Consider the following 27,446-nt stretch of genomic DNA (forward strand, 5'->3'; position numbering starts at 1 on the left):
AAAGCCTCAATCTCTTGGTCTTAAAAAAAATATTTATACAACATTTGAAGGGAGCCTCTTTGAGTTGAACTCCTCACCACGTGTCTTTAATGTAAAATCAACCCCTTCTTAGGTGTCAAAACCATCGCACTCAAAAGGTATTACACAAACTCTTATATTTACAAAATAATACACCACATAAACCTACAACAACTGCACGGCTGCTATCATTGGTATCTTTTCCCGCAGCTTCTGAGTGACAGCAACCCGTACAGTCATTACTTGTGCTGCCGGACCACCTATTCGGACCTTCACAACAGGCCCATCAATCTTCACTAGTTCTAGCTCCCCTCCACCAGTCCCAACTAGGTATGGCCTAATTTCAGCAAGCACCTGCCAAAGACAATGCCATCTGGTATCAGTTATGTAACTCCTCTGGGTAAAGTAAAAAAGGCACATGATACTAAACTGAAATATGTTGGAATGTGTGAATTCTAGAACTGGCCAGCGCTTATCCAAATGCAAATACACTTTCTGTACATGCACTAATTTACCCACATATCATTAAGATGACTCCATGACCACACAAGAATATAAACTGCAGCAAGGGTGCTGCCCTGGATGCTCTATGGTGACCACATGCACTGCTCCTACTACACTCCTCCAGTCCTGTGCTCCTTAAGGAGCTTCAATGACCATCTGTTGTGAGTTCCTTAGACAACACCCTCTTGCACACATGTGCTCCTCTGCTGGCTGTAGGTATGCACCAAGTGATGCTCCTTAGTGAGTGAGGGCTGCCTCCAATCTGAACTAATGATAGGTCCCCCCACATGTTGGAATAGGCTTGGTCACCTCCCCATCTGTAAGCCCCCATATGAGGAGAGCATGGGGGGTCAATCTCCACAAATCTTGGTCTTTCCATTTTGCTTGCATCCTGCATCCATTCTGCATGACCTGTCATGTGGTTTGACACACCGGAGTCAACATACCACACATCATTGCTTTCTTCTGCACTTGTCACAGAATTATTAACAAATGCTCATTTCTGTCATCACCCTGTCTACTAGAGGATGCATAATTGCCTTGCTACAATTTTCCAGTCATGATGTGTTTGCTGCAGGACTAGAGCCTGGAAGATGTAGGCCATCTCCTGGTGGTTCTAGTGATGCCCTATAGGCCATGGTATGTGCCTTGTAGGCATAAATATAGGCACTTGTAGTGTTAGTGCCTTTTAGGCCACATAGGACACTTAGTCCTATGTGACACCTAGGTCTAGGTACTTGTACTCCTTTTTTTTATTATCCTAGTTGACGTTACAGCTGATTATCATCGACTCCTTTGCGATCTGCACTCTCTCTTTTGCCTATCGATCCTATAGTGGTATCAGAGCCCAGATCTGCTTCCTGCGCCTCTTTTCCGTACTGTCCGTACAACTGTACGGACATCCGTACAGATACGTACGGATCCCGTACTTTTCCGCCAGCTGCTGTCCAAGGCTTCCAGTGTTTTTTTGTCGCCACAAAGCGCCTCATTGCTGTTCCCAGACTGAGGCAACTGCTTGTAGGCTTCAGCTGCAGCATTTTCGAGGTCCTCCACAGTACCCATGACCATCTGTCGTCACCTTTGTACTGCTGTTCCAGACGCCCAGCTCCTATAGGATCGAATGAAAGAGAGAGTGCAGGTAGCAAAGAGTCGCACGAGTCTTAGCCATCACGTCAACTAGGATAATGAAAAAAAGGAGTACAAGGTACGAGTACCTAGACCTTGAACTAAGTGTCCTAGGTGTCACATAGGACTAAGTGTCCTATGTGGCCTAAAAGGCACTAACACTTCAAGTGCCTATATTTACGCCTACAAGGCACATATCATGGCCTATAGGGCATCACTAGAACCACCAGGAGATGGCCTACAAACCCCCCTCCATGGGATGGGCTGAAGTATTCTGGAAACATCTCAGAATACCTGGTTTTTTCTGGTCATGGTGGCACATGTTCATCCAAAAGGATATAGCCACCTATGAATGTACAAGGGATGTCGGATCATGTAACAAAGGAAACCAAGTGTAAAGCCTATCGGAAGACTTCGAACTTGGGACGAGGAAGTGCCTTTGTAAACATATCTACTATGTTGTCCTCTGTGGGAAGATAGGACAACTCTATGTCTCTTGCTGACAACCGCTCCCGAACATAATGATAGTGAACTTCAATATGCTTGGTACGCGCATGAAACACTGGGTTACGCGCAATGGCCAAAGCACTCTGGCTGTCAGTGTAGATAATAGTGGAGGATGTCTGGCGAATACCAAGATCTGTAAGTAATTGTCAAAGCCAAACACACTCTACTGTAGCGGTGAAAGCTGCCCTATACTCAGCCTCACAGCTAGATGTGGCAACTGTTGGTTGCTTCTTGCTGACCCAAGAGGTACATGAATTGCCAAGCAAAAAACAATTGTCAGTATGTGACACTCTGGTGTCCAACATCCTGCCCAGTCACTGTCCGTGTAAGCATGCATGGTAAGTGAACCCTGATCACCATAGAAGAGGGCTAAACCTTGAGTGCGTCTGAGATATCTGAAGACTCTCTTCACTGCCTGCCAATGCTGTGAACTGGGCATGTGCATGAATCTACTGAGCTGAGATACTGCATATTGTAAGTCAGGTCTGGTGTGACATAAATAAATAAGGCATCCAACAGCCTGCTGATAAAGAGTGATATCACATGGTGGGCTCGCATCATGAGCTGAGAATTTGAAGCCAGGGTCCACTGGAGTAGAGAAACTGAAAACGATCAAGAAGCTGTCCAATATACTTGGACTGAGACATCATGATACCCCCTTCAACATGAGTAAACTGAATGCCCAAATAATAATGGAGCTGTCCCATGTCAAAACTCTGCTGCAAACATGAGCAAACTGAATGCCCAAATAATAATGGAGCTGTCCCATGTCTGAAATGTCAAAACTCTGCTGCAAATCAGCCTTGAAAGCTGCAATTTGCTGAGTATCTGGGCCCGTGATGAGCATATCATCCACATATAAAATCAGCACTAAAAAATCAGATCCACTCCCACGGACATAAAGAGGGGGTTCTGTGGGACTATTCTGAAAACCAAGAGATAGTAAGTGTGCATGAATTTTGGCATACCATGCCCTGGGTGCCTGCTTCAAACCATAAAGGGCTTTTCTAAGCCGACATACCTTATTTTCGGAATTAACAACCTCAAAGCCAGGAGGTTGTGTCACATATACTTCTTCCTGCAGATCCCCATGAAGAAAAGCAGTCTTGATGTCAAGTTGGTGCACTTGCCAATGATGATGGGCTGCAATGGCAATGACACATCGAATGGTAGTAATCATGGATGTGGGACCAAATGTCTCCTCAAAGTCAATGCCTTGTTGGTGGTGTCACGAGGACGTGAAAAGAGGACGTGAAAAGTGATGTAAAGTATCTTCGTAACTCAACCTACGCTTAACCCGGGGTTAACCATGGTTAAGTGTTGTAATGGTTTGGCCGTCAGGGACTGGCTAGAGGAAGTGCACACTTCCTAGAAGTTCCTAAGGGCAAAGTCTAGGTGCACCACTAGGTCCTAGGGGCAAGGCAAAGGCTTTAAAAGAGAGGTCTAAAAGTTGGGCCCAAGGACAACCTAATTTGTCCTTGGTATGGGGGTTAGGACTTTAATGAAGGGGCAAATGGCAAGGAGAAGGTGCCATTTATCAAGCATGTGTATGCATGCCCTTCCCCCACCTTCCATCTCTCTCCCCTCACTCTCCCAGAGGTGTAGGACGTTTTCAGTTGTTCTTGTGCAATTTTAGAGCTGTTTGAGCTGTTTCAAGCCTGTTTTAGCCATTTTAACACTGTTTTGACTGTTCCAAGGCTAGTACGCACTTCTAGGAAATGCTAGAACTCATTTTTAAACTTTCAGAAAATTTTCGTACGGACGTCCGTACAGACAACAGGAGTTGGTTCCACGTTTGGTTTTTCCTTGTTCTTTCTTCCTTTGCAACTTTTTGCAGTGCATGCGTGTTGTGTGCAGTCTTTTCAGGACTCCAATAGGTTCTAGTAAGCACCCAAAGGCCAAGGTGATCCAGTGGAAGGCCTAAGGACAGTGTGGATGCATGTGATAGCCTTGAGGCTGCCTTGAGCTCAGTTTGCCAATGATTTGGATGCCTGAATGCCTCTAAGTTGTGTCAGATCAGAAGTGAATGCCTGAGTATGCCTTGCCAGTAGGAATTCTAGTGGTGCACTGGGATTAGATGCCTTGAAGACAAGTAGAGGATTTGCAGAGAGGAACAATGCAAGGTTGAACCCTTGTTGTAAAGCATTTCCATTCAGAAGCATTAAATAAATACTGTAAGGGACGCCAAGGCATTTGGGGCCAGTGGGTGCACTGTGTACTATCTTCATTGAGCAGGGACATTCTAGCCTCACCTTTGTTATTGTTGAAGCTTGTTTCTAAGTTATGCTAAGTGATTTAAGTGACTGAAGCTTGCATTGTGGCTATTTATGAAGTTTATGACTAAGTAGAAGATCACTGCCCTTTTGTTTATCGAAGGCCGGTTTCAATTGGGCATACCCTTTTGCAACAAGACGGGCTTTGTATCGATCTATGCTGCCATCATATTTCCTTTTTAATTTGTAGACCCACCAAGTTCCAATGGCATGCTTGCCGGGAGGGAGATCTACTAATTCCCATGTGTCATTTTTAGCAATAGAATGTAACTCAGCTCTCATTGCATCCATCCACTCTTTGCTGGCAAAAGCATCTTTATTGCACAGAGGCTCTTCATTGCAAGCTGTAGCAAGGAGTGCAAACTCAAGAAAGTGACCATGCTGTCTATTCCCTGATCTTGTCCGGGCAGCAAAAGGCTGATCTTGTTTGCTGTCCCTCAATGTATCAAGAAGCCATCTGGAAACTTGCCTTTGCTATCTATTGACAGCTCTTTCTTCAATGCATCATGAATAGTGAGATCATTTTGTGCTGGAAGAGAAACCTGCAGATCAGCATGAGGTAGTGGCTGATTATTGCTTGGTGGAGGGCCTACAGGAGGCTCATGTTGCTGGTCAAAGTCCTCTTCTGAGGATGGCAGAGGTAACCAAGATTCAAAGGCATCAAACATGTCAACATCTGGCTTAGCTTTGCAGTCCACAAGAGGAGAAGCTGAATATTCAGCAAAGATTACATCTCTACTGACAATAATCTTCCCAGTATTTGGTTGATATAACCGATACGCTCTTCTGAGGATGGCAGAGGTAACCAAGATTCAAAGGCATCAAACATGTCAACATCTGGCTTAGCTTTGCAGTCCACAAGAGGAGAAGCTGAATATTCAGCAAAGATTACATCTCTACTGACAATAATCTTCCCAGTATTTGGTTGATATAACCGATACCCTCTACTCTCCTGGCTGTAACCAATAAATATGCTTTTGATTGCCTTGTCATCAAGCTTATGTCTCAGCTGAGATGGTACATGAACATATGCAAGAGACCCAAAAACTCTCATGTGTGAAAGTGAAGACTTTTTGCCTTTCCATGCTTCATAAGGTGTAACATAGGAGTGGTCCGATTATAGAGGGAAGCCAAATGCTCCCGGATACTCTTCGATGCTGTCATGTGCTTTACATGATTAATGACCTGAGGAGTACAGTTCCAGAAAATGAACGATCGGCGGACCCTTGCATTGACACGATCCCAGATTTGGGCTAGAGTAGCAGCCGTCTGCTGATCCAAAATGCCCAAACTTTCATCAAGGGGATCTGGCCTTGTGACATCTACCAGGATGAAGTCTGCCAAGTCATAAGACTGCAGTACCGTGACTCCATCATAACACGTCGCACGCCATAATTGTTCCCGTCCAACTGTCGATCAACAGGGAACGTGGGTAACATAGAAATCTTCACCTTGTTTTCTGCCAGTTCTTGTAGAGAAGCCATGAGGAAGATCGGGAAGGGGGGTAGAGGAAGAGCAATGAAGGCAGAAAGGAGGAGGGAAGGAGAGAAGGCTTAAGAGGTTTGGGCAAAAAAACTTCCTGCAACCCTTGAGAAACCAGCCTTCACACAAACTAGCCCTTCGATCTGAAAACACCCTTCAAAGTAGCTATCCTTCATATATCAACAGCAGCCCGTACCTTCCACTACGAATAGCTTCCCAAGCGTGCTGAATCTCCTTTCCACAGCCCAGGTCTTTTAGCCAGCATTAGGCTCTGATACCATGTGAGAAAAGCAGCGATGCGGAGCAACGACGGAAAGAAAACAGCAAGTGCTCACAAGAGAAAACCATAGAACAAGAGAGACTACACAGGATCTCAGGGAAAACGTCCTCAACTGCTAGACAAAAACCCTCCACTCGTGGATGCACAACTGTGCTGTGTGAGATGAGAAATAAGGGAGGGAGGGGCCCCTACTTATAGGGTCACCCCCGCCCCAACCAACCGACAAGGGGGGAGTAGGTAGGCGACTAGAGCGGGCCAACCCCAGCCTGTGCAGACCAACCAGCAGGTCGGCTGTGGAGCCAGCTCCTGGGCAACAAAGTGGCCCGCAAACCAGGCATCTACCAGGCGCACACGTGCGGCCTGGTGTGTGCCCTCGTGCGTGCCTCTAGCAGGTCCGGATCAGGCCAGCAGACCCTCGCACTGCTCTGGACAGATGGTGACCCTCCCGTGACTGCAAAACAGGGGCAGACAGCCATGCTCAGGGCCCAAGAACATGTAGACAACCATGGTGAACCCCCTCTGCTTCTCTGGGGCGGGAAAACCCACAACAAGGTCCCTGACACTCCCTCACATGGGCGGGCAGACCCACAACCAAGGCCCTCACTCAAGGAGACAGGAGATGAACTCTAACAATCTGTCATCTCAAATTCCTCCATGAGTAGTTTCTTGACTTGAGAACCTTTCTTTGAGTGATCTCCTGTAAGGATAAAATCATCCACGTACAGGATAAGTACCAACCGCACCCCCCTCAGAAAACAGGTAGAGGGGTTTGCCTCAGATGGACTCCGCTGTAGCCCAATCTCAGCGTTGCAAGAAACGTTTCTAGAATATTACAGGCCTTTCGTCTAGAAACGCCTATAAATACATATTTTATATAAAATATATTATTATATATCATAAACACAGTGCACACATACCTCAGATACACACATACACAATGGGCACTCTAAAAATTCAAGAGACAACAGGCTAACAGCTAGGTGCTGCGAGCATATAACCTATAGGTGACAAGTCAGTGGTCTGAGGTCACAAGCCTATAGCCTACATAATTAGTAGCTTGTAAGTCCAGCCTTCAAATTTAATCATCATTCATTCAACTTAAAAGTTCAAGTTTAAATTTTAAATTTCAAATTTTAATGCTAATTTAAAGTTTGAACTTTGAAGAAGCATTGTGAAAGATGTTCCATGCCAGTGGCACTAGCCACATGGATCAGATTTATCATTCATTGCTCAAGACTCAAGTGTCAATCACAATCAATCGATACAAAAGATAACAAAATGTAATACATGTAACATGTCTGATGTCATAATGTCAAATGATAAACAGATAACTATATACATAATCCATCATCCATGAAACCATGGTCCTCGAAGGCCTACAGGCGGTAGGCTACATGTAAGCTAGCTATACAGCCTATAGGTAACATCCTACACTCTAATATCTAGTCTCTAGAGCTAGGGGAGCCTAGGGCCCTCACTCCTCTCCAAGATCTGCTGCCTCCTCAATGTCCTTTGAAGATGAATCTACATCCTCTGGAAGAGGAAATATCATCCTCGAACCAACCTGTGGCTCGCAACTAATCTGAGTCCTCTGAGTCTATGGTGTCTACCAATGCCTCCTCCTCCTATTGTGCCTCATCTTTGCCTCGACGTCCTCGGGATGAGAGGATGCAGGAACAGGTATATGTGATTCCCTCGTGAGGCTCATACTCAACGCTCATAACAGCGAATCTGAGGAGCTGCCTGTGATGATCCCTAGGCCGTGGCAGGTGTCTTTGTATCCTCTCCAGTAGCTGCCGCTAGTACTCGAGGTGCACGAGCTCAAGCCTGTGAGCATATCTGACGTCGGAATCGAAGTGTATCTTGTCGGAGGAAGTCGTAGACATTGTCGTTCTCTCGACTTCGTTGGATGATAGACATTTCGACAGGTTTCAGCTTTATCTTGTTGGGATTAACTTGCTTCAACTTCCACTCAAGGCTACCAGTACCATCTGGAGACCTGTACGTCTCAAGCAAACGCAGGTTTGCATTTACATACACCAATCTGTTGAGCTGTTCCACGCTCAACCTGAAATGATTTATGAAGGATAGAGAAGTCAATTGAAGGCTGAAGCTATTCCTAGTGTGTATGTCCGCACATATACTCCATATCCTCTCAGCTAGACCTGATGTGCAATCTTGTAAGAGGATGCGAATAGCTAGGGTTTGCAACGAGGGATTTAGAATCCAAATTTCTCCCACCAAGTAAGAGCCAATAGCATGTTGTCTCTTTCCTTGGCAATTGCACGGGAGAAATGACCCATGTCATTGCAAAACTCCACTATATTCTCTTAAATTCTATTGCAATTTGCAATACAAAGATAATTACATAAATCATCATATAAACTTGCAAGCCATGTGGCATGCTAGCAGCTAAAATGTTTATCTTGAATCTAGATTCTGAAATCATCTCAAGGCTTATCTATTCTGGACCAATGGCTCGCATACTTTGTCCAAGTACTGGGTCCATCCACTCACAAGCACGGAATCATTCCATTTAGTAGGCTCCTTCCACAAGGTATGGAGCATATGTGCTAAAGTGTGGATTGGCCTATGAAACCAATCCCATCTCTTCCTCCAAATCGCTATTATATCATCTTTTCTGAAAATTTGGTGTTTACCAAAAGAAATCAAGTTAGAACTTAGAGCTAAGAGATTCGAAAAATCAGGACTTAGAAGTTAGTATTAAGCGCAAGTTACAAGACTTAAATTTTTAGTATTTACCTCCTCTGCTCGAGGATAGGGCAATCCTCCGTGGCTTTTCGAAGCTTCAACATGAACTCATAAAGCAGGTCCATAGTACAACCCTCGTGGTCGAAGAGTCGAAGCACACAGTGCAAGGGCTATATGGACATATGAATGGAAAGGGATTGCTGCCAAAACTGATTGTCAAAGACAATCCCCTCTACATTTGGTCCAACAGGCAATCTCGAATCCTTCCAATCCAGCCAATCTAAACTATTCATCATTCGATGAAGGCTCTCTTTGGTCTTAACCAGCCTATAAAAATAAACCCCTTTGTGAGCCCTTGGTGAAGAAGAAATTTTCAAGAGAGAATTACAAACATATTTAAGAGCCAAGAAAGAATTTTCAAGAGAGAATTACATACTTGCTAAGAACCATGAAAATATAGCCAAAGCGTGTCTTGGAGGGTCTCAAAAGCTCCCACTTGCAATCCCTTCTAAATAGGGTCAGTGCATGTGGCTTACAAGTGATGTAAGTCACCAACTGCATCACTTTTTCGACCACAACAGACACCCAAGGCAGCTTTCCAATATCCTCCATCATCAAGTCAAGGGAGTGTGAAGCACAAGAAGACCATACAATATTGGGATACTTCTCCTCAAGGAGACTTCCCATTCTTCTACAGTTGGAGCCATTGTCGATGATAACTTACACCACATTGTCTTCACCAACCTCCTTGATGGCTGCCTCAATGTGACCACATATCTACTTTCCGATGATGTGCATGCCAGGCATGTGAAGCATCAATCACCCTCAAGACGACGATGCCCACACAACAGGTGACCAAAATATTAATCATGTGCCTCCTCTATGTGTCACTCCACGTGGAGGAGCTCATGGCATAGTGGACAGTGGTGCCATGTAGAGGCTCCGCAGAGATACTCCCACGCACCTGTGACATCGATGTAGATGGGCCTCCCTCCTGCTGTGAGAGAGACATACCCGAACCCTCCACATCCCCGGTATGTGACCAGGATGACGTGGCGGTTGTCTCAAGGCTCAACTTCTGCTGCTAAATCGACACCTTCACTTGAAGACCTTGATCTATGACCACAAGATGAAGGAGATGTTGAATCTCAGCAAATATGGTAGCGGTACCTCCATATGCCAAGAAGATCCCCTCTGGAATGGCATGGCACGGACCTTTACCTTGGCCTTCCTCCCACAAGAAATATGCTCGAACTCGAGGGATAGATTGTCACCACAATGTAAATATCCTAAGTCAAAGTACAGTTGACCATTTATATAATGACAATTAAAGAGTTTTCATATGCGTTAATTATGGTCAAAGAGTTCTTTTAATGGTCAAAGAATTGACTACGGTCAAAGATACTTGACTCTAGTCAAGTAAACCTGACTTCGGTCCGAGAGACTTGGTTTATTACCAAGAGGGTTAACTGCGGTTAACCAGAGAACTACAAAGCTAACTACGGTCAGAGAGTGTTGACTTCGATCAACGAGACTTGACATGCGCCAAGAGGGTTAACTACGGTTAACCAAGATGTGCCAACTTCCGTTGGAGAGTTGTGCCAACTTCACTTGGAGAGACTTGACTATAATTAAGGTGCCTCGACCCTTGTTCAAAGACCCTTAATTATGATCAAGAGCGTTGACTTCGGTCAACCAAAGAATAAATATATTTTTTTATATTTGTTATGTGTGCACATGTGTTTAGTGGGGATGCCCACCGTGACTAGAACTAGTCCACAGTGTGTTATTTGCATGCGCTAACAATTAATGGGTGCCCTGGTAGTGCGCTCTAATTAATTGTGGCAGGTACTAGGAAGGGTTATTTTCCTAAGCACTACGGAGCCTAACAAGCATCTAGGAGGCTGTTCGCGTGACCAAGTGCTTCGAAGACTCTAGAGTTGCCCTTAGTGGCATGTAATTAGGAAAGTAATGTAGAATTTGACAAGTGGCTTGTTGCCAAGAAAGAGAGCCTAAGAGCTCATGTAATTTCATTCACGTTTTGGATTTTGGTATGAACAGCTTTCATGCTGAACTCATGTACTCCATTTTCTCTCTGATGAATAAAAACCTTCGGGGGGGTCCAGCCCGACGATTGTCCTAGGCCCTAGTGTATCTGTTGAGAGAGGGAGACAAGGAAAGCAAATGAGAGTGTCTTTGCTATCTTTTACGAAGGAGGTTTTGTAGCAAATGAAAGTGTAATTGCTATCTTTCCAGAGCAAGAGGTTTTACATGCCTTCGGGGTCTCATTGGTATCAGAGCCTAGGTTCATGGCCTTCTTAGGCTGTGACGACCCAGTAAGAGAGTAAAAGGATTCGACGTTGATTCATGAAGAGAGATGGCATTGGCTCAAGAGGTGGTAAATGGTATGCTGGGGGCTTCAAATGTGATGGGATAAGAACGCAAAGTTTGAAGCCTATGAATGCAGGAAAACCCGGTGATAATCGACGCTCAGATTGTCCGGTTGATTTCAAAGGGATTCCTTCATGGATTGCTAGCAAGCAGAAAAATTGAGGCAGAGTACTTTTGCGTGAAAGCGCACTGAGAAGCTGCAGGAAATGATCGCATTTGATGAAGGCACCATACGCTGAATCATTTTAAAATTCATATGCGTCGTGAAGAGCAGAAAACTCTGTCCATCGTATGGACTTGATGCGTGTCCAGTCGTGGGTGCAGAAATCCACGTGATGCTAGGCGTATGCTCGATGCCAATACTCAAGCGCTGAATTGCAAGGCAACGTGTGTGGCGAGAGCTTCACGTGAGCTACGAAAGGAGACTGAAGATATTTCAGCACGGCGCTGTTGAAGCGACTAAGAGCACACGGACAGTCCCGTGACGTGCAATGCTGATTACCCAAAGCTTCAAGATTTGGCTTTTGATGACGTGGCACAAGAGTTGACGTGGCAGTGTATGCTTGCGTGACACGTGGCAGTCCGCGTAGGTAGGACACGTGGCAAGTGCTGATGTGGCAGGCCTGACAGACAGCTGACATGGTATTGACTAGTGGCAGCCAGCTGGACTGCTGAGGTGGCAAACCAGTGGCTAGACTAACTCTGGTTAGTTAACCCTGGTTAGAGGTTCAATTAGTTGGTCTAATCAAACTAGACTGGTTAGTCAAACCAGGTCTGACCAACTAACCTCAGTTTTAGTTAACCAGACCATAGCTGGTTAACTGGACTACAGATGGTTGAGGTCCAGTTAAGAGCCAGTTATTCTGGTTAGAGTAACCAGCCGGTTACTTCATCTAGTTACTGTCCAAAAAAAAAAAAGGACAGTTACAAAGACAATTCTGGCCATCAATTTTCACCTATCTGTCAAACCTTTACTGTCAGAAAAGCAGCAGAAAAGCAGAGAAATCAGAGATTCGCACAAGTAAAGGAATGCATGCCTTTGTGCTCTGAAAAGGGAATCAGATGCTTTCTCAGTGTCATTTGCAGTAGCCAGAAAAGGGGAATATAGTTTTGAGTTCATGCCTTGAGTTGACAGCCCGTTACTGGTACAAGTTGTGAATGCAAGACACCTCTTGTTGAGGTACTCTCTCTTTGAAAAGCAAAGGCTGCGTGCATTAGTTGCTTACACAGTGTGTGTGAGAGAGTTGCAGATCTCATACAAGTTGCAAAGATGGCTTCACAGCAGCATGCCCAATCATCCCATGAGGGAATGGCAGAGTCTAACCAGGTACAGCAGACTGAAGCTTTACAAGTAAACAAAGAGAATGCCTACAGAGAGTTGATTACTCAGTTGGGAGAGGCAACAAGCGATCCCTTGTTTCGCAGGATGGTACAACCTCTTTTTGAGGGAAAGCCAAAGATGCCTCCCAAGATGGTACAACCTCTTTTTGAGGGAAAGCCAGAGAAGCCTCCCTCTAGAGCAGATCAGGAAGAAGTGGTGGTGAGTAAAAACAGGAAAAGTGTAAGTCCTCTTCCCAAGAAGAAGAAGGCGAAGCATCATCACAGTTCAGCTAGTTCGTCTTCATCTTCTAGCTCTACCTCTTCATCCTCGACATCACCTCCTTCTTCGGGATCTCCAGAGTTAAAGAAGAAAAAGAAGAAGAAGAAGAAGAAGAAGTCCAATAGGAAGGCAGAGACTAAAGAATTCAAGGACAGTGGAAAGTCAGTAAGATTTGCCACTTACAATGGCCAGTATGGCCAAGCTGAAAAGGCTATGCAGTTCATAAGGCAGTTTGATGCTACCTTTAGCCTGGAAAAGTTCAGTGACCCCTCAAAGCTTCGTATGGTTGGTTTACACTTGACTGGTACAGCCAGTGCATGGTGGATAGCTAAAACAGCCAACTATGTAGCCCTCAAGAAATGGAAGGACTTCAAGAAAGCTTTCTTTAAACAGTTTATTCCCAAACAATTTCGGGATCATGTCCTTCTGGGTTGGGAGAGCATTCATATGGAAGCACAAGATACAGTTGAGTCTTACAACCAGAAATTTTGGGACGCATACTTGCAGATTTCGCCTTTCAAGAATATTTCTCACAAGACTCAACTCAGGAAGTACAGGGCAGGACTCATTCCAAAGATACAGGCCCAAGTGAACACCAAAGATATTAAAAAAATATATGATCTCATGCATTCAACCAATGTGGCTAGTCTCATGTACATGTAGGATCCTACTGGTGTGCCTTCACTACAAGCAGGGTTGCCAAGGAATAAAAAGTCGACGACCCCCAAGATGGAAACAAGAGAGTTTCCCAAGGCTCAGAAGAGGGGATTTCAGCCTCAAAAGCCGAGGGGAAACCAAGTGCAAAAGCCCTATAAGAGAAGAGCACAGTTTACCCCTGAACAGATTGAAACTTTCAGGAAAGAGGGTAAATGCTTCAGGTGCGGCAAAGAGGGGCATGTGGCTGCCCAGTGCCCAGAAAAGCCTTCAACTTCTAAGGCAAAAGAGGCAGAGAAGCCACGGGGACCGCAAAAGCCAATGGCAGGGGGAATTCCTGACATACTGGATCATGTTTCAAACCCAGAAGAACGAGAATTACTGCTATCTATTTGATCCACGGCTACTGATAACTTCATATCAGAGGACCTAACCCTACGACTGGGAATAAAGACAGAGGAGTTGGGCAGGGCTTTGGATGCCGATCAGATGTTCTGTGGGAACCCTGTGCCAGTCACTCCCTTGATAAGGAAGCTCCGTCTTCATGTACAGAGTTATGTGGATCAAGAAGACTTCTTCATTTCTCCACTGAAACATCATGATGTAGTCTTGGGTATGCCTTGGTTTCATCACAAGGCAGTGAAGTTGACTCTTCCTGAAAGAGTGCTGGAGTCTGTACATAGGGGCAAAGTACATCGTGTGGTTGCTAGGAATAGAGGGGAAACTATTCCCATTGTATCAAATAGTTCTGTTGGAAAAGAAATAAAGTCTGCAGTTTCAGCTTATATGATTTTTGTAAAAGAGAGAGATGTAGAAATGCATGCTGAAATAAGTGCGGCAGATCAAAATAAATCTCAGTTTCTTGAAAATTTTAAAGATTGCTTTTCTGACGCTTTGCCAGGGGAGCTACCCCCTGAGAGACCTGAGGATCATGGCATAGAACTCATTCCTAGCAGCAAGCCACCCAATAGGCCCCCATACAGAGCTAGTGCAACTCAGCGAGAAGAGATTATGACTCAGGTGCAGGACTTGTTGTCCAAGGGGTTGATTCAGCCCAGTTCTCCTCCTTTTTGTTCCCCTGTACTGCTAGTACAGAAGAAAGATGGCTCATTCCGTATGTCCGTCGATTACCGCACACTGAACAAAATGACCATCAAGAATAGATTCCCTATTCCGCTCATTGATGATGTGCTGGATCAGTTAAATGGAGCTTCAATTTTCAGCAAGATAGACTTGAAGAGTGGCTATCACCAAGTGAGGATACAACCTCAGGATGTGCACAAGACAACGTTCCGCACTACTTTTGGGCTGTATGAATATCTAGTGATGCCTTTTGGATTGACAAATGCCCCAGCTACTTTCAATAGGATGATGGATCGTATCTTCCGACCCTACAAACAATTCACTGGTACCTTCTTCGATAACATAATTGTCTTTTCTAAGTCCGAAAAAGAGCACAAGGATTATCTTACTATAGTGTTTTCAAGAGCTGAGAAATCATCAGCTCTATGCAAACAGCAAGAAAAGTGAATTCTTCCTAGAAGAAATCCATTACTTGGGACATATAATATCCAAAGATGGGATACGGATGGATCCGGCAAAGATCCGTGCCATTCACGAATGGCCAGAGCTGAAAACTGTCCATGAAGTTCGAAGTTTCCTAGGCATGTGTTCTTACTACATAAGATTTATCAGGCATTTTGCAGATGTAGCCGCTCCACTCCACGATCTTACTAAGAAAAATGCAGCTTTCAGATGGGGAAATCCGCAAAAGACAGCATTCATCACACTCAAAGAGAGGCTGACCACAGAGCCAATCTTAATAGTTCCAGATTTGTATCAGCCATTTGATGTGGATTGTGATGCTTGTGGGGAATGTGTTGGCGCTGCATTGCATCAGAATGGTCATGTAGTGGCCTATGAGAGCAGGAGACTCCGGGATGCACAGAGATATCTGGGAATCTGTGAGAAAGAGTTATTGGCTGTAATCCATGCCATCCATACATGGAAGCATTATTTACACTTAAAACAAATCACCAAAGTCTGAGATACTTCTTGACTCAGACAAAGTTTTCCGAGAAGCATATGAAATGGGCAAACATGCTGTCAATGTACCATTTTCAGATTGTCCATACTCCAGGAGTTCGGAACAGAGTGGCAGATGCCTTGTCCCAAAGACCCCAAGTCAACAATGTAACTATTGCTTATCATCAGGACCTGGAAGATATGAGGGAGCAATATGCTAATGATGCAGATTTTGGTGAGATTTTACAGCAAATGCAAGAGGGGCAGTCCACCAATCACTATTCCCTGAAAGATGGGTACCTTATGAAAGATGATTGCCTATGCATCACTCAAGAGATGGGGAAAAAGATTTTGGAGGAATGCCATGCACCTCCCTATGCTGGACATAGAGGAATTACAGCAACAACTCAAGCACTAGAGAGGTATTTCTTTTGGCCAGGGATGCGGAAAGATATACATTAATTTGTTACTGAATGCCCTACGTGTCAGAAAGTGAAGTATGATAGACGGAAGGCACCTAGCCTCTACTTATGCCTCTTCCCGTGCCTCAGGCACCGTGGGAATGGACTTTATTTTTGATTTACCAAGATCAAAGTCAAGGAATGATGGGATTTGGACTATCATTGATAGATTCAGCAAGCAAGCTCATTTCATTCCAGTTCGTAAATACTAAAACCATAAAGGCAGATCATATGGCTAAGCTTTTCATGGCGCAGATCTTTTAAGTACCATGGTATGCCTAAGTCCATTGTCAGTGATCAGATCCCAAAATGACCAATCTATTCTGGAGAGCTTTATTTGATAATATAGGGACGAATCTGAATTTTTCTTCTTCTTTCCATCCCCAAACAAATGGTCAAAGTGAAGTAGCAAATTCTACAGCATTGGATATGCTGAAATGCTACGTGGGTGACCAAGGTTCAAACTGGGAAAAGTACCTACCATTGGTAGAGTTTGCTTACAATAATCAGTACACAGCTCTAAAGGGAAAGCTCCCTTTGAGGTCATTTATGGGAAGGTGATTCTACCACCAATCCTGAGGACCAAGGATGAAATATTTGCAGCTGATCAGTTTGTGAGAGACCTCCAGACAGCTTATAGCCAAGTCCGGACAGCAATCGAAAGGTCCCAAGAGAAGCATAAAAGAGCTGCAGATAAGCATAGGAGACAGTTAAATCTCAAGAAAAGGGATTGGGTACTTTTAAAGTTCGAGAAAGCTAGGCTCCGCAAGTTTAAAGGCAAACAGAAAGTGTATGCAAAGTTATCTTCCAGATATTATTACCCTTTCAGGGTTACAAAAAGAATAAATGAGGTTGCATACAGGTTGGCATTGCCAGAGCATTGGAGGATTCACAATGCATTCCATGTGAGTCTTCTAAAGAAATTTCAGGGGCCATATCCTACAGAGCCAGTATCAGAGGATCCACCAGAAGTGGATGAGATGAAGGAGGTCCTTCAGGCAAAGCAAATTGTGTATCATACTGTACGCAAAGGCCCTCGGGGCAAGGAGTTTTACAGGTATCTTGTAAAATTCAAGAATTATACGGCATTGGATGCCAAGTGGATGGATGAAGACATGTTGTCCGATCATCCACAACTTTTGGATGTTTACAAGGAAGCTTTTCAGTTGAGATCAACAGAATAGAAGCCGAGGGGATGTCACCACAATGTAAATATCCTAAGTCAAAGTACAATTGACCATTTATCTTATCATAATTAAAGAGTTTTCATATGTGTTAATTATGGCCAAAGAGTTCTTTTAATGGTCAAAGAATTGATTTCGGTCAAAGATACTTGACTCAGGTCAAGTAAACCTGACTTTAGTCAAGGAGACTTGGTTTATTACCAAGAGGGTTAACTGCAGTTAATCAGAGAGCTACTGGGCTGACTACGGTCAGAGAGTGTTGACTTCGGTCAACGAGACTTGGCATGCGGCATGCGCCAAGAGTGTTAACTACGGTTAACCAAGATGTGCCAACTTCGGTTGGAGAGTTGTGCCAATTTCACTTGAAGAGACTTGACTATAATTAAGGTGCCTCGACCCTTGGTCAAAGCCCCTTAATTATGATCAAGAGCATTGCCTTCGGTCAACCAAAGAATAAATTTTATTATTTTTTTGTTATGTGTGCACATGTGTTCAGTGGGGACGCCCACCGTGACTAGAATTAGTCCACAGTGTGTTATTTGCATGCAAAGCGCTAACAATTAATGGGTGCCATGGTGGTGCGCTTGTGACCAAGTGCTTCGAAGACTCCAGAGTTGCCCTTAGTGGCATGTAATTAGGAAAGTAATGTAGAATTTGACAAGTGGCTTGTTGCCAAGAAAGAGAGCCTAAGAGCTCATGTAATTTCATTCACGTTTTGGATTTTGGTATGAATAGCTTCCATGCTGAACTCATGTACTCCATTTTCTCTCTGATGAATAAAAACCTTCGGGGGGGGTCCAGCCCAACGATTGTCCTAGGCTCTAGTGTATCTGTTGAGAGAGGGAGAGAGGGAGAGAGTGTCTTTGTTGTCTTTTACGAAGGAGGTTTCGTAGCAAATGAAAGTGTAATTGCTATCTTTCCAGAGCGAGAGGTTTTACATGCCTTCGGGGTCTCATATGTAGGCCATCTTCTCCCAGTTCTAGTGATGCCCTATGGGCCCTGGTATGTGCCTTGTAGGCATAGTTATAGGCACTCTAGTGTTTTAGTGCCTTTTATGCCACATAGGACATTTAGTCCTATGTGACACCTAGGACACTTAGTCCTAGGGTCTACCTTCAAGTACCATGTACTTCTCTTTTCATTTTTCATCTAGTTGACGTGACGGCTGATATCCATAGACTCTTGAATCTTGTGCTTGCTCTCTTGTTTATCAATCCTACAATGGTATCAGAGCCAGCCTTACACTTGTGTTCGAGCTCTCCTTAGCCTCCCTCGAGTCCTCCATTGCTCATTGGGAGTCTGCTGCCCTGCTGGTCATCACATTTCCAGCCTGTTCGAGGCTCTTCAGCTGCTGTCCAAAGCTTTCAGAGCTTTTTTTGTCGCCATATCTTACCTCACTGCTGCTTTCCAGCTCAGGCGACTCCTTCTAGGTCCTGCTGCAGCATTTTCAAGGTCTCCTACAGCACCCGTGGCCATCTGTCGCCATTTTTTGTGCTGCAGATCACTTCAACCAGATCTCAAATCCACCTGCACCTTATACAAAGTCTTCGTACTGAGTTTCTGTCGGCACTTCGGAGGTGAAGGGCAAACTCAGCCATGACAAAGGCTAGCACTAAAGGAGAAGGCTAATCAAAAAGTAGTCAAAATCTTTTCATTCAAGCTACAGCTGCTTGTGAAGAGAAAGTATTATCGCAATACCAGCACACCGCAACTTGGACGAAAACTTCACAAGGTGAAATTTGCATGTCCGCTAATACGGCAGAAGCATATACCTAGATGAATCCAGGAACATTCCCAAACTCATCCTCTAAAAACACAACATAGTGCAGTTTCAATCTCACGATAGTCACTCATAAGATTGAAAACCATAAACTCCATCATGCATAGCAGGGACTAGCTACTATGACATCCCCACTGACGTCATCAACGCCCAACAGTGGGTGTAGACCATAGTATAAAAGTATGCTCTCACTATTGATGACTTCACTAGGTACACTTGGATTTTTGCCTTGAAATCCAAATCTGAAGTTTCATTATGCTTCAAGCATTCTATTGCCTTGGCTAAGAATGAGAGTGGGCTGCACATTGCTCACCTTAATACAGGTAGGGGAGTGAATACATGTCAAAGGAGTTTACATCATCAATGCACGGTGCCAGGTTCCCAAAAAGGTCCCTCGTAGGCTCCTTGACACATTAAAAGAAAGCAAACAAGATAATCCTCTACCAAGCCGTACTAGAGCAGCTGTCCGGAAAAAGCATGCTAGTTTTGTTGCTTATGCATTAGTTGCTACAGCATGCAATGAAGAGCCATTATGTCATCAAGATGCCTTTCAGAATGATTGTTGGTTGAAGGCTATGCAAGCTGAATTTGATTCTATCCATAAGAATAACACTTGGGAGTTGTGTGATTTGCCTCCTGACAAGAATGCCATTGGAACTAAGTGGGTTTATAAAATTAAACAGAAAGTTGTTGGTTTAATGGACCGTTACAAAGCCCGTCTTGTTGCTAAGGGCTATGTTCAGCAGCAAGGCATTGACTTTGAGGAGACTTTTGCTCCCTATTCCAGGATCACTACTATTTGCATTGTTATTGCCTTTGCTGCCCACTTTCATTGGGAGGTCCATCAGCTTGATATCAAGACAGCTTTCCTTCATGGGCATTTGCAAGAACACGTCTATGTTTCCCAACCTCCCGGCTTTGAGGTTGCAGGTTCTGAAAGCAAGGTATGCCACTTGAAGAAAGCCCTTTATAGATTGAAGCAGGCGCCTCGGGCTTAGCACAATCCAAGTACATTGGACAGCTTTTGCAGCGTTTTCAGTTTGAGGATTGCAAGCAATATCCACACCATTAGAGCATGGTTTTTACTTCTCTTCTAAGGATGGCAGTGGTACATGTGATGTCACTCTCCATCAGCAGGCTGTTGGTTGTTTGATTACTGATAGTCAGAGTGCTTTGGTTGTTGCACGAAATCCAGTTTTCCATGCTCGCACAAAACATATTGAGGTTCACTATCACTATGTCATAGAGCGTTTATCAACAGGTGATATTCAGTTATCTTATGTTCCCATTGAAGACAACTTGGCAGATCTATTTACGAAGGCTCTACCTCGACCTAAGTTTGAGGCTTTTCGGCAAGCTTTAAACTTAGTACCTTTTGTAACTTGATCTGTTGTACTCTCTACAATCATAGATTGCTATACCCCAACAGGATGAACATGTGCAACCATGACAGTAGATATTCAAGTATCCTGAGCCATGTCCAGGATACTTCATCCCATACCATGGAGGGGGGTTTGTAGGCCATTCTATGGGCTATCCATAGGTGCCACTTATTCCTTGGTATGTGCCATGTAGGCCTAGTTATAGTCAGTTAGGACTATTGGTACAGTTAGTACATGTACCACCTAGGTCAATTAGAACACTTAGTCCAATTAGGGCGTTTAGCCCTAGGGTTTTGTTATATTGGCTCACTCTTGAGCCTCAACTTGTTGCAATACAGCAGCTCGTTTTTGCTCTTCTATCACTCATTTTTTAGCTTCTATTGTCTGCCATAGCCAACACACTCCAGCAGTAGGTCTCCATCCCTAGTCCAGGAAGCTTGCACACAGCCCGGAACTGTCACTAGTAACCACACTTGGCCATACAGTTCCCCATAGCTGTTACCAGTGCCCAATTAGCCATCTATCTACTCAAAGCAGAAAGGGAAAGTATACACAAGCTTTCTCCTCTAACCAGGACTGCCATGACCAACAGTCTCTCACCCTATGGGTCGCACATATCCTGATATAACAACTTGTTTCCCATTAGAGAACTGGCATCACAACATAGCAAACACTATGGAAGTCACACAGGTAGCATCCCTCTCGAGGTTCCAGGGATACTTCCCATTCCAAGCATGGATTCTCGACCACTACCTACTCAACAACGAGGCTGCACCAAAGATGTGTCCTCTGCCTAGCAACCATTGCCTGCATGGGACCCATCTCCTAGAGAAACCAAAAATATGTTTCTACACAAGCAAACTGTGTGAGTGTTTTGCTGTTGTCAGAGCTGTTTGAAGCGGTGAGACATGCAAACTTGGCACAACTGTCATGTTTGATATGGGGTATGTTGAGGTCAGGGATAAACCAACTAGCCAAGTGATGTGCACTGGTTCGGTGGACAATGGCCTTTACAAGCTAACGGCGCTCTCTTGTATCATTGGAGCCCATTGAGGTGACCTGTGGCACTTCAGATTTGGTCACTTGAACATAGATGCGCTACAGCGAGCTACTCAAGACCAGATGGTTTTGGAAGACCAGATGGTTTTGGGTTACCAGATGTGGGCAACAAGCATGAGCACTGCAGTTCAAGAAACTAAAGGCTAGTAATCCTCGTATACTCAGTCATAAACCTCATAAATAGCCACAATGCAAGCTCTTCATAAATAGCCACAATGCAAGCTTTAATCACTTCAACCACTTAACAGTACTTTAGAAATAAACTTCAACAACAACAATGGGGAGGCTAGATGCCCCTACTCAATGAAAACAGTACACAATACACCCATTGGCCTTGGTGCCCCTTTCAGTATTTATTTAATGCTTCTGAATGGAAATGCTTTACACCACGGGCTCACCCCCGTACTATCCCTCTCTGCAAATCCTCTGACTATCTTCTGGGCATCTATTCCACAGTGCACCACTAGAATCCAACGGGCAAGGCAATCTTGGGCATCCACTTCCTGACCCAAGTGAAAGGCATCCAAGCATCCAAACCACTAGCAAACTGTGCTCAAAGCAGCCTCAAGGCTTTCACATGCATCACACTGACCCTCTGGCCTTTCCCTAGGCACACCCTTTGCTTCTAAGTGCTTGCTTAAGCCTGTGGGGACCAAAACTGACTCCAAACACAAGAAATACACTGCAGATAAGTTCAAAATAATAAATAACAATTCCAGATAAGTTCAAAATAATAAATAACAATCAAATGGAAGACAATAACCAAATACCCGCTGTCTGTGGCATAGGGGCAAGCTCAGTCCTCGTGCCTATCCCCCAGCCAGGTTCCCAGAAAGGTGCAGGTGTCTTCCAGCCTCCGGGAGAAGAGAGAAAGAACAAATAGAAGGCAGAAGGAAGGCAAAAAAAGAGCTAGAAAGGCTAGGCTCCACAGATCTACCCCGAAGTGTCTGCCTCGAGATCTGTGCCAGGAAATGGAGTGTAAGTCCATTTCTTCCCCTATGGATCCCAACAAAAAGGTGTCCAAATATGCTCCCAATGAGCTGGTGGATGCAGGTTCATACCCCAAGCTGATTGGATCCATGATCTGGCTTTTCAACACCAGATTGGATCTCAGCTTCTTCATTGGGCTGTTGAGCTCCTTTGTGCAGGTACCTTTGCAGACACTCTGGGATGCAGCGATGACAATCCTCAGGTACCTACAAGGTACACATGATCGAGGATTGTTCTAACAGGCAGGTAGAGGGCCCCACCCCATAATCTACTTACAAGGGTGGAGTGATTCCGATTGGGAGGTGATCTAGACACTCCGCGCGTGACCACAGGGTTTGGTTTCATGAAGCAGTAGACGGCATGGCCTGGTCAGCGAGGTTGGCTTGGGGGAGGGGGGGGGGGGGGGGGGGGGGCGCTATAAATAGGGCTCCCCCCCCAAGGGTAGGGAGTGTGAGCAAAGAGTGAGGGGGGGTCCACCCCCCCCCCCGCATTGTTTCACATCTTGTTCTGGGGGTTTTTTGCCCAGCAGTAGAGGGTGTTTTTCCTGAGTCTTAGTGCAGCATTTCCCTTTCACATTGTGAGTTTGTTATGTGTGTGCTCTCCATTGCTGTCTGCATTCCACTGCACTCTCACAACTTCCCCCTGGGGTCACCCCACACAGATGAGGTAGTTCAAGGCCCCGATTGAGCTTGGCTACTAGATGGTCGGCAAGCAACTTTACTCAAATAAGCATCTGTTATTGGTATTCAGATCCTCCACACAGCCACCATTGAAAAGAACAGTGACCCCTACATCCTAGAGCTATAGAAGGTCCTCATGGAAGGGAAGCTATGATGACTGCACTAGCTTGCAGATGTGGATGAGGACGCGCTGCTTACCATGTATTGACTCATGGCAGTAATAACAGAGACGCTCTTTGTCATGCTTCTAGTGCTCCTTTGCGTTGAGGAAACCACCATACTACCTATCTGCTGCGCGCTTGCTATCTGGAGTGCTACTGGGCTTAGAACTCGAGGTGTCCTGATAGAGGGGCCTTTAGGTCTGTGACCCTTGCTCATCAGCTCAAAAAAGAGCAAGCTCGTAACTTGTAACACAGCCCTTCAGCCTATAGATTTATAGATACCACTTGATATCTAAATGGAGTGCCAGATTGAAAGGTGAAATTAAGGGCAAGAGAGTTCTTATGCTTGTGGACAGCGGCCCAGACACAGTTTCATCAAAACCATGACCTAAGGTGGGACTTGTCGCCATAGAGATAGACCATGGGCTGAGAGTTGAGGTTGCTAATGGACAGCGTATGATTAGCAGGAGACCATGAAGAAACTTATTAAGTCTTTCTCTGTGCATGTATCAATTTGTGTAGTAATTAAGTCTTTCGACTGACTCCATGCTCCCGAGTCAGCTCCAAGACCTGGGCATGGAGACAGTCCATGTACTGAAGTGGCTAAAATTGCGCTCAAATGTACAGCTCTACGGAAATAGATGCTTTATCAATCTACTGGTTCAAAATATGAAGCTTCAAAAGTGCCCTTACCGAAAGCAAATTAGTTGGGCAAATGTATTGCTGAATTCACTGGCACTGTACATGAGACTCACCCCCCATCCCCCCCGCCCCGCCCCCTTCCGGTTAAAAGAAATTGTCCGTCTGCTATAGACCAGATGATTTAAAGAGCACAGATTTTTTCTTGCCAACAAAGAACCCACTTTCACACTTTTTGGGCGTACACAGCATCTAATAAAATTTGAATGTACCAAGTGTGCTGAGCAAGGCAAATGCCCTACACAATCAGCTGGGCAAAATATACTTTTTAAGCGCTCAGTAGTGTCTTTCCACCTTGACTTTTCAACTCAATATATTGCGACATCGGGCATTATTGAAGTACACTATTGAAAAGAGTGAGCATACAGATATTATGATGTTCATCAAGATTTAAAGTTAAAGCTGTGCATCGCATTCCAGCCTTCCTTATTATGCTCCAATGTGCTTGCCATGCAGGAAATGTGCTACGGGCAAAAAAGTTAACCAAGAGGAAACTCTTCAGAAATAGCAGATCCCAACTTGTCACCAGTTCAAAAACCAAGTTGCAAAATAGTGCCACTTTGGGATAAGGCACTCACCTTCTCGACATTCTCTTCCGTTAGCGCAAGGCCTGTCTCCTCATCCGTGACCTGCTCCACACCTACAATCTCTGGAATTCTTTCAATCAAACGACGTTCAATGCCCATTTTCATTGTCATCATGGAGCTTGGGCAAGATCCACAGGCTCCTTGAAGCTTTAACTTTACTACCAAGCCATCAATTTCGTAGAGTTCTACGTTTCCACCATCTGACATCAAATAGGGTCGCACTTCATCCAGAACCATTTCGATGTTTTCCTCTGTCAAAGCCAAACCCTCTGTTGATGTTGGAGGACTTGCAACAGCTTCTATGCCTGCAACAAGCAAAACGATACCAGCAATTCTGGCAAGCGAAATCCAACTAGCCTAGAATTCAGGTCGAGAGACATGAAATTTGGATGCTACCTTTTCTTTGTTTGCTACTGCGTGTACCACCAGTTAGATACAAGTGATGGTCAGAAAAGAGCAAGGCAAGGTCTCTATTCAGCATCGTGTTTCTCAAAGTAACACCATGCCCTTGGGATCTGGAAGCCTCCTGCAAAAGATTGCATAATTCATAGTTATGTCATACAATCACCAGTGAGGAGGTAAAAAAGATGCGCACAATTTCCTTTATAGAGCAAGCAATAGGTATGAGGGCACGCGCCCAGCGGGATGTGGGGTTGAAGCGAATTCATTGAAAACGGCAAGATGGCACCCGATCAGGTGTTCTAGAGAAAGCCATTGACCCAAGTTTGACTTGAATTCGCTAGGTGAAAACCCAGAAAGCACAAATGAAAAGGGGCAAAACCTGATGAACTGAGCGTGCGTAGATGGGGTGCGGCTCCGAGGAACAAGTGCAAGCTATTCCGAAGACGTGCAGAGTCTGCATCTCTCTGCACTGCAAGGAAGGTCGAGACGAAGAATGAGCAGAGAGGCAGCAGACGAGTATATGCGAAGGTTATTAGTGTGTGTGTGTGTGTGTGTGTCTCTCTCTCTCTCTCTCTCTGTCAGGGGTTCGTTTATTATCGTCCATCTGTTACATTTTTCCCATTTTTTACTTTTAAACATGAGTCCGCCAAAAAACTCGACGCACCTCACATTCCTATTGCGAAGGTGGTATCTCGCTAACCCGCTCCCCTAATCGTGTGCTTACCCCGAACCATTCATTAAGCTAGATTCTCGTCGGTCAATCACGACTCGATCTATTACAACTCTAAGGAGCATCATACATAGATAAATTTTACACTAGATTGGAAAACACCTTCCAAAGCTATCACAGCACATGCTTAGATAGTTATAGATCTTTCTTTATAGATCCATGATTGGATTGTTATGGACTTAGTCTTTGGTCTCAAACTTGGAGTTGAAATCCAAGTCCTCATCGTTGTTTCATAAAGCCCACACTGAGCGATGTTCTCTCACTTCTCTAGACCATGAGTTTGCAAGTGTAATCAAATCCTATCTAGCAAGTGTTTTGACTATGCCTATCCTATCAATTCTGCTCTTAGGCTTAAGGTATTACCAACGCAACTTTGCTAAATAAAAGTTCTATTGACTCCAACTTTTGTTTAGTAACAAAGCTCTTTCGGCAATAATAACTTGAGCCCAAGAGCGTAATGATGGATAGGATAGGCATAGTGAAAACACTCTAGATCTGAATAGTTTTGCAAAATCATAGTCTAGAGAAGAAAGACTAGGTCTAGTGAGAGATCAGTCACGGTGTTAGCCTTTAGTCAAACTACCTAACCCGAGTTCTAAGTACCATGCTACCACGGTGCCACCACACGATGATCCCAGCGTTGAGCCTCCAAGCGATGAGGACACACTAATAGCAGTTTTGAGAAGTCCCCATGTGAATCCTGGAAGTCGGTTCCATAGCTCTTACTTAGGGACTTTGATCCCCAAATATCCCAAGGCCAAAGATTCTAGGAAATGTGCACAGATTGTAGGTTCTAGCTAACACCCCAAGACCAAAGACAATAGACAATGGGCACATTTTAGGTCTACGTCAATGAAAATAGCCAAGGAGTATAGCTCAAACTCAGGGAGTTTGATCCCCAAATATCCTGAGGACAATAATTGCAAGCAACGTGCGCAGTGGTATGCTCCAACTGCCAAGTTATAGGTTCCAACTGGCCATGATTGTAGGTTCCAGTTGCAAGTTGCTATTAAGTGTCTTGTGGAAGTTAAGCCTCGCCACTCCACACTGTGGATCTCTAGTCGGAGTCCATTGCAAAAATACTTGACGATTATCTTGGTTGTCAGTCTTTCCACTGAATCCAACCGTGCATTAAGATTATGGAATTTCTAGGTGTAATCTTCCACAAGTGGCTTCTTCTATTTGAGTTCCCTTATTTTTGTCCAAAAGTCATTTCTTTATGAAATTGATGTAAAAATATTGTTCTTAGGGTGTTGTAATCACAAAAATGACCAACACCATATGGATTGAACTAGCTCATGACCTTACCATCCTTAATGTCCCTACAAATTGTTGTAGCTTGTTCACATCACCAACATCGTTTGAAATTTGTTCACTTGCCACCACGTTTCAAACTACCCGACATGGCTGTTCGGATCATCTTTTTTGCAACCCTTGATTTTTGTGAACTTACACTTCAAATTGGCTTCGTTGTTACGATTCATTGGAAACAATGGAGGAGTTTGGAGATGGATTGGGTGGTTGGGGCAGATTGGGTGATGGGTTTTGTGGAGGTGGATTTTGGGGTTGAGGATTTTGTGGTGGTGGTGGGGTTTTTCCGTGAGGATTCATTTGAAACTGAAATTCGAGGAGGTGAAACCACAAGTTTTTGGGTGCTATGGGTGTTGCTTTATTGTTTGTCTTCATCTGATTCTTATGTTGGTTTTTGGGTATGGTTTCCAATGCTTTTGCTACAATCGCATGATCTTGTTCTGACTCTT

At 44.5% G+C, this 27,446-nt stretch overlaps 1 protein-coding gene across 2 annotated transcripts; it reads right to left on the bottom strand.

The window, feature by feature from the left end:
* On the bottom strand, nt 1–25,548 carry LOC147894821 (nifU-like protein 2, chloroplastic). 2 transcript variants are annotated; one of them, XM_087385260.1, is made up of 4 exons: nt 25,336–25,548; nt 24,951–25,080; nt 24,546–24,859; nt 1–372 (listed from the first exon to the last, which is right to left on the bottom strand). In XM_087385260.1, exons 1-4 carry the CDS (start codon nt 25,414–25,416, stop codon nt 184–186), a joined length of 714 nt encoding a protein of 237 aa, XP_087241386.1. In that variant the 5' UTR covers nt 25,417–25,548; the 3' UTR covers nt 1–183. The 2 variants fall into 2 exon arrangements, with proteins under 2 accessions (XP_087241386.1, XP_087241387.1); XM_087385261.1 differs by lacking the exon at nt 1–372 and adding an exon at nt 24,270–24,431.
* Between the last annotated feature and the right edge of the window lie 1,898 nt (nt 25,549–27,446).

The sequence above is a fragment of the Dipteris shenzhenensis genome, chromosome 14, assembly GCF_047967505.1.
Source record: "Dipteris shenzhenensis isolate YYH24624 ecotype China chromosome 14, Dip_SZ_1.0, whole genome shotgun sequence".
NCBI lineage: Eukaryota > Viridiplantae > Streptophyta > Polypodiopsida > Gleicheniales > Dipteridaceae > Dipteris > Dipteris shenzhenensis.

What these genes read in the sequence shown, in the direction of transcription:
- LOC147894821 (XM_087385260.1), bottom strand. Translation starts at nt 25,416, where the DNA reads ATGCAGACTCTGCACGTCTTCGGAATAGCTTGCACTTGTTCCTCGGAG. An exon ending in ACGCACGCTCAGTTCATCAG is followed by an intron (nt 25,081 to 25,335) that starts GTTTTGCCCCTT and finishes AATCTTTTGCAG; the next exon opens with GAGGCTTCCAGATCCCAAGG. An exon ending in CAGTAGCAAACAAAGAAAAG is followed by an intron (nt 24,860 to 24,950) that starts GTAGCATCCAAA and finishes TGCTTGTTGCAG; the next exon opens with GCATAGAAGCTGTTGCAAGT.